We start from the raw sequence: 9,385 nt of genomic DNA, 5'->3' as shown, positions 1-9,385 counted from the left end.
TTGCAAACAGTTCTCATCACTAATCCCATCCTGTGGAAACAGACATGGAGGATGCTGTGTCTCTCATACCTATAGAGAGTCCTGGTGTCCTAGGAAAGAGCATCCACGTCCCAGAGCTGGTAGTTTGGGGTCCTATCTCTAGGCAGTGAGGGAAGCATGCTTTTTTATAATGATGTCAAGTGGGAAAGGAGTTACTTTCTGCACTTTTCTGGAGAAAGATATTTCTACCATCTTATTTCTTATTCTTGTTTACAGAATACACGTTGTGGAAACAGGATGAAGTTGACCAGTGAACAGTTGCCCAAGAACCCCTTTTATACCTGTATCTCCCAGTATGCTGCTAATAACCAAAAACTCCTCCAATGGAGAAAGGAAAACTCTGGTACAAACCCTAATATTCAGTCTTCCCTTGGACAATATTTTCATCAAAAGTTAATTATGTACACTAGAGCGAAAGAGATGAGAAATAAGAATCTTATTGTTTTCAAGGAAATGGTTAATTGTACAGTTCTCTCTAGCTTTCCCACAAGAATCCATGAAACTGCTACTTAATTTATCTGATACAAAATCATCAGGATATTAGATCCTGACTCTGATCCTGATTTTACTCTCAGGACTTAGGAAAAGAGAAGCCAGCTCTCACTTCTATTCAAGAAAAACAGTGCCATGCTTTACTTGAAGATGACATTTAAAACTACCATTTTTTTTTCTACAGACTTAAGAAAATTAAATTGGAGACGGTTAGCTCATTTGGCTAGAGTAGTTCTAATTAAGGCTCAAATTAAGAATTTACTCCAGGGCAGCTCCGCACAAAGGAAAACGAATCCTTGGATACAGGCTGCATTGCTAGGGCTCCTGCCCTGGAGCAAACAGGGTTACTTTGAAAACTAATCAACAAATCTCTCTTGATTGTAAAAGGCATGGTGCTAGGTACTGAGAAAAACATAAAATATAAGACATGACTCATATTCTCAAGAAATTTACATTTTAATTTGAAGAGCAAAATATGTATACATAGCCACAATGCACATCCCAAGGATGATGTGATGTGTACCAATCAAGGGACAGCAGGCAATATGTGCTATAGGAAATAAGGGAAAGATATCATTGCAAGTAGGTGTAGTTTAATGAGATGGTGTGGATTGGGTTGGACTCTGAAGATTAGTAGGAAGGAATTCTGGGTCAAGGAAACAGCATGAGCAAAGACATGGGGACAAGATGTATTAGGAAGAGAGTGAATAGTCCAGTATAGGTGAAGCAAACACCTCATATTGGTGCCAACAGTCCTCAGATTCTTCCTGAAGAAACTCTCCCATAGGTTTACCCTGGGGTTCAGAGGACAATTTGAAGATGTTTCCCCTAATTTTGTGTCAGACCCTGAACGTGGCTATTCTCATGCTCCTTTTTAGAGCCAAGGAAGCCAGTTTTAGGAATGAAAACCAGAAAGGAAACGAGCTTAGCAGAGTCAGATGAATTCTACGTAATATATTATTTCAAAAGAGAAAATTCATATTGTATGGTTAAATATATAATTGCTTTTTTTTTTTTCCCAATCAGATCATTACAGTCATGCTAATTTGGTGGAAAAAGCCTTACAGCTCTTGAAGGAAAGAATAAGAAGAGGGGATCCTCTGGCATATTTCCTACGAGGTCAATTATATTTTGAAGAGGTAATATTTTTGTTTTGTTTTTATTTCCTATAATCCTGTTAGATAGTCAAAGAAAATATTCCTGTAGAGTTCATTACATTTTTGTACCAGGGAAATCCTGAAAAATCACATAGACTAAAGCTGTGGCTTTAGGTATGATACACTGGTACCAGCTTATCTTTCTTCATACCAGTCATTCTAATGAATGTTATTTATTGGAATCACTTGCTCTAAAATCAGTTTTTATACCATAAATTAAAAACATTTAAAATTTTTGTTCAATATATTTAATATCATTTTAAAATGTTATTAATTATTGAAGATGCTGATTTTTATGTGGTACTTAAAGGGAGCTTTACATATTCCCATTTAGAGTGAAGAGGGAAATGCCCTCTTTACCCACATTATGCTGGGTAATCAGAACTAGGAGGAACCTTGCAAACTACCATCCCACCTTCAGTGACATAGCTTCAACTCTTCACTGAATCCCAAGAGGAGATTTGAAAAGGGACCAACTGTCCCCAGTCGCTCACTATTCATAGAATATCTGGGCATCTGTTCATGGATGTACCTCTAACCTTCTGATGGCTCCTTCATTTATTCTGGCAATAGATAGTTGTTGAGAACTCATCATGCCCCTGAGGTTAGTATAGCATAATTGTCAGAGGCATGATCTCTCAGCTTTGGTCATGAGTTCAAATAAGGCTCTGTTGCTTGTTAGCTGTGTTTCCTTGTACACAAAAATTTAACCTCTTGATGCCTCAGTTTCCTCATCTGTAAAAAAGGATAATATGTATCTCATGGAGCTATTGTGAGGATTAAATAATATTAATTGTAAATGAACTCACCAACAGGGTCTAGCATCTAATTAGTGCTATATTAGTGTTTGCTACTATTATGCTAAGCTCTGACTAGACAGTGATGAGGTTAGTAAGAACAATCCCCATTTCCTAAAGCCTACAGTCTAGTGAGGGAGAGGGGTACAAAATAAATTAATATGTAATTACAAATAAGGTAAAGCACTCTGAAAGCAACTAACTGGGTGTTATGATAGAAAATAACTGCTATGATATGCTATGATAGAAAATAACTTAGGAGTAAGGTGGAAAGGCCTGTTATTGAAAACAAAACTTAAAGGAAAGGAAACCAGCCAAGCAAACAGCCAAGTGAAAGGGCATTCCCAGTAGAGGGGCAGCAAATACAAAGTTGTAGAGATGAGAAACAGCGTGGTGAGCTCTGGGAGTTAAGAGAGACCAATGTGGTAATAAGCAAGGCAGAGAATGGCTCTAGATGAACTTTGTTTAAAATACAGTAGAACCCATTGAAGTTTTTGAGTCTGTAATGAACAGTTTAGAGGACAAGAATGGAAATGAGACCAGTTTAGGGGGCTTTATACTGGGTGAGGCAAGAGAGGATGGTGGCCTTGACCAGAGTAGTGGTAGTGGAGCTGGGTCCTGAACTTATTTTGGAGACAGAAAAACGGATTAAAAATAGAAAAGTGGGGAGGAATGAATTTTGAGGGGAAGTCAAGAGTTCCGTGTTTGGCCATGCTGTGTTTGGGATGCCCATTAGTCATCCAAGTAGACAGGTTTCAAAGTAGAAACTTACATGGAAGAGTCTAGATCTCAAAGGAGAAGTCTGGTTGAAGGTTTATATTTGAGGTTTATGAGATTCATATGGTGTTTAAAATCATGAAAACCAATAGGACTTCCTTTCTCTTTCTCTGTAAATAGTATGCTAACTTTTCCTGCAACTCTCACTTCCGGCCAAACAACGGCCAGAAAGGAGAGTGAATTTTAACAACTCAGTCATGTATTCATTCATTCATAATATATTGTCTAATTATTATGTGTTTTAAAATTTAAAATTTATTAGTATTTTGGGGCAGTTTTTATTAATTTTATCAATTTGATGATTACTTATAGTTTATGGAAAGAGCAATTTTGTTTTTCTCAAGTTGTTTTTTTTCAGCCTGCTTTTCCTAGGAAAGACCATCCATTCTACTAAGTGACTCTCTTTCCACCACCACAAGTCACTCTTTCTTTAGCATAAGGCACTTTCATGATAGATTAAGATATAAGCCCATATTAGTCCCTTATAGTATAGTATATTTGTGATCAGATCTTCTAACTGCCGAGGAGCCTCACATGAGTGACATATGACATGTCAGTTTCAATAGGAATTATGGGAGAAAGAGAATCATATGTTTTGTTTTTCTATATCTTCTCCCTAGCCAGAATATTGCAAAGTTGAAGGACATGAGCCATAATAGTTAATATCCTGGTCTTTACATTTTTTCTGAGACTTTGCCACCCCCCTCCCTGTCCCCTGCTCTGAAGTTTTGCAAATTCCATGAGTGGCCAGCTAGACTGAGTAGAGGGCTGGGCTGTCATTTCAAGGGAGGTTTGCAATAGCCAAGAATAAGAGTGAAAGCCAAAGGGGGCCTCACCCAGATTCCTCCTGGTCACTTCCCTCGGTTGCCATATTTAGGTCTATTGAAGTGATTTTATAGTGTGTTGATTGTTGCCGATGACTTACTTGCAAATTCCATAATTCCATATGTTGCTGTCATATCTTGTTTTATTTAGTGCTACTAACTCAGATTTAGATGGAAATTAAAATATTTGATTGAGATTAATTTAAGATCACAATAAAAATAATTAAATATTTTCTGGGGGGATTATAGGGATGGTATGAAGAAGCATTAGAACAGTTTGAAGAAATCAAAGAAAAGGATCATCAAGCAGTTTACCAGCTAGGGGTCATGTATTATGATGGACTGGGGACAACTACAGACTCTGTAAGTTGTTTTGTTCACAATATTTGAGATTTCATTCTTAAAGTAGTTAATACAATGAAAATTATTATATTTTAATAATATATCCCATCGTTATATTTTAATAATATCTAACTTTTTAGCATTTTAAAGGATATTGGTTGTCATTTTTACATTCATGTAAAAAGAAATCAAGTTCTTTTTACCCCTCTCTGCCTTTTTCATCCACAACTCCTACCCCAGGCTAGCGTCTTCTCTCTAAAACCCTTCCAGATAATTCTTAAGTAACTAGGTTCAACTATAAAAAGGAATGAGCTTGATTTTTACTTGAATTTTTGGTAAGTTTACGTTGAATGACCCTCGCCTAATGCTAGATATGCTTAATCTTTCTAATAATCTATTTTCATGCTACTATGAACTAGGTTATTCTACTAGAATTGCTTCTATATAGAATTGGTCACTATACTTTTGCTCAAGTGGTACTTAGGGCAGTTGTGATTGAAATAAGCATAAGTAGCAAATTATTGACATTGGATAGGTTTTAGATCATACACTGTCTCTTCCAGGACATATGGTTCTACCACCAATGTTCACCTGTGGAGGGACAGGGGCAGGTGAGATGAGGGGGTTGGGAGAAAGAGCTCTTAGGTTCCTTTTCTAAGCATGGTTGCCTAACAATAGAATATTTGGTGTGTTAAAATATTTCCTAAAAATGTTATGAAATTTCCTTCAAACCCAGTGACCACAGACAAAATGGTATTTTTAATACACTATATAAATAATAAAGATATCTGTAGCACTAAATTTTGAGGAGAAAAACATTTCATATGGCAGACATGGTCAGAAATAGATGATGTGGGAAATTCAGGTAATTGTAGCTGAGAAATTACATTGTCAGTTTAACCATGAATTTTTTCAGTTGTACAATTTGAATTCTCTGATTTACCACAGAAAATGTTCCTTGCTACTGTTAACTGTCAATAACATTTCTGTTTTGAAATGCTTTCATTTATTTTGAAATTATTCCAAAGATATATGAATATAGAGAAAAATTAGAAAATGAGCAATAAGAGCATCCAAATTCTAGTATCAAATATGAACACTGATATTTTAAAGTATATTCTTCCAAGTATTGCCCCATGAAAAAAAAAATACACACACACTTTCTCAATATAAGACCATACTATATATACCATTTTGTAATCTCTTTTTCACCTAACAGTGTATTTTGAATATTCTTTCATATCAATAAAATATAATCTACATTATCTCTTAAATACCTACTTAGTAATCTATTGAATATCAACAATATTTCTAGGCCTCAGTTATTTTGGAATGAGTTATACTAAACTATGAGACTTTGGATATCAGTAAATGAATAAGAATTTGCGGATACATAAAATCCTATATATGGAGGATTTACACAATGCTGAGGATAAAGAAAGCCTCCCTTTGGTTTCCCAGAGAAGTAGGAATCACCAGGTTGCCAGATCTCTTTGGCACCTAAGACCAGGCAGTAGAATTCCTTATTTACCTAGGTTAGCAATTAGTGCTAGGGTTGGGGTGAATGAAGGGGAACAGAGGAGGAAACATCTGGGAGAGCTTAATCAAAACACACAAGTATCTCCATCCCCCAAATGACCCAACCCTATATCAGGGGGAGGAAAGAGAGGAGAGGCAGCCAAGGGCAAGATTATGTAGGACTTTGTAAAGAATTGTTAAGGATTTGAGATTTTATTCTGTGGGAGATGGGAAGTCATTTGAGCAGAGGAGTGTAATGATCTGACTTGCATTTTTTAGAAATCTGAGTGCCCTCCAGAATAGGTTGAAAGAGGGGACAAAAATTGGAGGTTAATCTTAAAAAAGAAGAACAAAGTTGAAAGTCTCAGACTTCCCAGTCTTAAAACTGACTGCAAAGCCCTAGTAATCAAAACAGCATAATCCTGTCCTGGCATGAGGGCAGACATATACCAATGGAATCAAATTGAGTGTTCAGAAATCAACCCTCACTTTTTTGGCCAACTGATTTTTGACAAGGGTTCCAAGTCCACTCAACTGGGAAAGAATAGTCTCTTCAACAAATGGTGCTGGAAAAACTGGATCTCCTTATGCAAAAGACCCTTACCTCATACTGTACAGAAAAATCAACTGAAAATAAGATCAAAGATCTAAATATAAGAACCAGAACTTAAAAACTCCTAGAAGAAATTGTAGGGAAACATCTTCAGAACCTTATGTTAGGCAATTATTTCTTAGACTTTACACACAAAGCACAAAAAACAAAATAAAAATAGATAAATGTGACCTTATCAAAATTAGAACCTTTTCTCTTTTTTTGCCTCAAAGATCTTTATCATGAATTTAAAATGACAACCTACACAATGGGAGAAAATATTTGGAAACCACATATCCATTAAGGGGCTAATACCCAGAATATATAAAGAAATCCTTCAACTCAATAACAAAAAGACAACCCAGTTAAAACATGGGCAAAAGATTTGAATAGACTTTTCTCCAAAGAAGATATACAAATAGCAAAAAAGTGCATGAAAAGATGCTCAACATTATTAGCCATTAGGGAAATGCAAATCAAAACCACAATTAGACACCATTTCACACCTACTACAATGGCTTCCATTAAAAAATGGAAAATTACAAGTGTTGGAGAGGATGTACAAAAATAGGAACAATCATTCATTGCTGGTTGGAATGTAAAATGGTGTGGCAGCTATGGAAGACAATTTGGCAGGTTCTCAGAAAATTAAGTACAGAATTACCATGTGACCTGACAATACCACTTCTAGGTATATACTCCCAAAGAACTGAAAGCAGGGTCTCAAACAGATATTTGTACACTGATGTTCATTGTGGCCATATATGCAATAGCCAAAAGACAGAAGCAACCCAAGTGTCCATCAACCAATGAATGGATAAACCAAATGTGGTATATACACACAGTGGAATAAAAAGGAATGAATTGCTAATACATGTTGTGCCAGTTTAGATATATCATGTCCCCCAGAAAAAGTCATGTTCTTTGATGCAATCTTGTGGAGCAGATTGATTAATCTTTTTGATTAGGACGTGACCTCTTGATTGGATGTTTCCATGGAGATGTGACTCACCCAGCTGTGGGTAGTACCTTTGATTAGAATATTTCCATGGAGGAGTTCTTTATATATTCTAAATAGTAGTCTTTTATGGATTATATGGGTTGCATATATATTCCAGTGTGTCACTTGTTTCATTCATTTTATGGCATCTTTCGATAAACAGAACACTTCTTAATTTTAATGCAGTGAATTTATCTTCTCTCCATTTATGTTAAGTATCTTTTATCTTTTCTAAATAGTCTCTGTTGCCAATAGAACATAAAAATATTCTATATTTTTAATAGCACGTAGAATTCATGACTACATTGCCCCTACTCCAAAATTTTACAGTTGACCACACCCTCCTTGAATCAACCCCCTCTCATGGTGTTTAAGATATCTTTACTTCATCTGATTCTTTCTCATGCTTTGATATACATGCCCCCTTCTACCATTTTTTGGGTATTTCTAATATAATTTTTTCCTTCTTTTCTCTGACTTCACGGCCACTTCCTCTTAGTTGCCTTTGCCATGCTCCTCTCATCCATCTAAAGGTTAAAGTGCATCAGAGCTCAGGCTTTGGCTCTCTTGGCCCTCTTCTGCCCTCTCCTTGAGTGAGCTTACCTAGTCCTTTGGCATATCTAGTCTTCCTTAAAAAGACCCCCAAGTTGGTGTCTTCAGACCAGAACCTCTTTCTGAGATCTATGTGGTCAGTGTTTAATAAGCCTCTCCCTCTCTCTGATAGAATTGTAGATGAATCAGATGTGGAATAAATTCTATCAGTTTTACCCACTTGTCCAAGTAAACCTATATCTTTGCAGTAGCCTTCTGGATAGCTCTCTGGTTCCATTCTTGCATCTTCTAATCCTTTCTTTACATAGCAGCCTGAGTGAACTTTTTAAAACTTAAGTAAAACCATGCCAATCCCTTGCTGAAAATATTTAATGGCTTTACAGTTGTACTTAAGAGTCAAAATCAAAATCCCTTAGCATGGCTTCGGGTGCTGCAGGGTCAGGCTTCTGCCTTTTCCCCAAACCTCAAGTCCTAGTAATTTCCCCTTCCCTCGTTATTCTTCAGCTCCACTGGCCCCTTCCTGTTCCTTGAGGACACGGAGGCACCTTCCTGCCTTAGTATCTGGGTATCCGTCACCTGCCAGCTAATTTCTGTTGGGCCGTGTCTCACAGAGGGGGCTTCTTTTGCAGGGAGAACGTCTTCCCCAATCATTCTGTCGAAAGTAGCACCGTCCCACCCACCCCCAATTTACCTTCCACATCATGTTCCTACCATCATAGCTCTATCATAGATGATACAGTTTGTAGTTATCTTGTTTATTTTCTGTCTCCCTCGTTAGAACATTAAGTACCAGGAGCCAGGCGCTCGGCCTTATCTTTCACCCCTGGAGCCCCAGCATTTGGTGTAGTGCCTGGCACCCCACAAGATAGGACATAGATGCCAAATTAACTAATTTTAAAGATGCTCAATTATTGTTTCTCCTGGATACCGATGAGCAACATTGTATGAGTCATGTGAGAATTTTACTTTCTAATACAATGAGGCTTGGGGCATGGGGGGTGGGGGGAGTGGGAGAGGGTGGGTGGAAGTTGTTCCAGGAAATTACTAGCACGAGTCTACAGTCTTTTCTCCCTGTATGTGGTTCTTTGTCTCATTCTGACATGGGTTATTCTAAGTTATTGTCCTTCTGAGTATGTTTTGACTAATTCTACAATAATTTAGGATTTTACTTTACTGTTTATTGTTTTAAAATCTTTTGGAGGGGAGTGAATCTCCCTGGCAACGTGGAATATGACTCCCGGGGAGGAATGTAGACCCGACATCGTGGGATGGAGAACATCTTCTTGACCAAAAGG

General features: G+C 37.1%; 1 protein-coding gene across 1 annotated transcript in view; it reads left to right on the top strand.

Moving 5' to 3' along the window:
- The first annotated feature begins 261 nt into the window (after positions 1–261).
- The window catches only part of LOC119530068 (LRP2 binding protein), a 37,978-nt gene continuing 28,854 nt past the window's right edge, over positions 262–9,385 (top strand). Inside the window, exons 1-3 of the mRNA XM_037831129.1 lie at positions 262–382; positions 1,558–1,670; positions 4,336–4,449. Of these exons, the coding sequence (XP_037687057.1) occupies positions 277–382; positions 1,558–1,670; positions 4,336–4,449 (333 nt within the window). The 5' untranslated portion in view covers positions 262–276. The remainder of the gene's footprint in view (positions 383–1,557; positions 1,671–4,335; positions 4,450–9,385) is intronic.

The sequence above is a fragment of the Choloepus didactylus genome, chromosome 3, assembly GCF_015220235.1.
Source record: "Choloepus didactylus isolate mChoDid1 chromosome 3, mChoDid1.pri, whole genome shotgun sequence".
In the NCBI taxonomy this organism is placed as follows: domain Eukaryota; kingdom Metazoa; phylum Chordata; class Mammalia; order Pilosa; family Megalonychidae; genus Choloepus; species Choloepus didactylus.
Note: the sequence above shows the minus strand (reverse complement) of the source record. Positions and strands in the feature narration are given on the sequence as shown.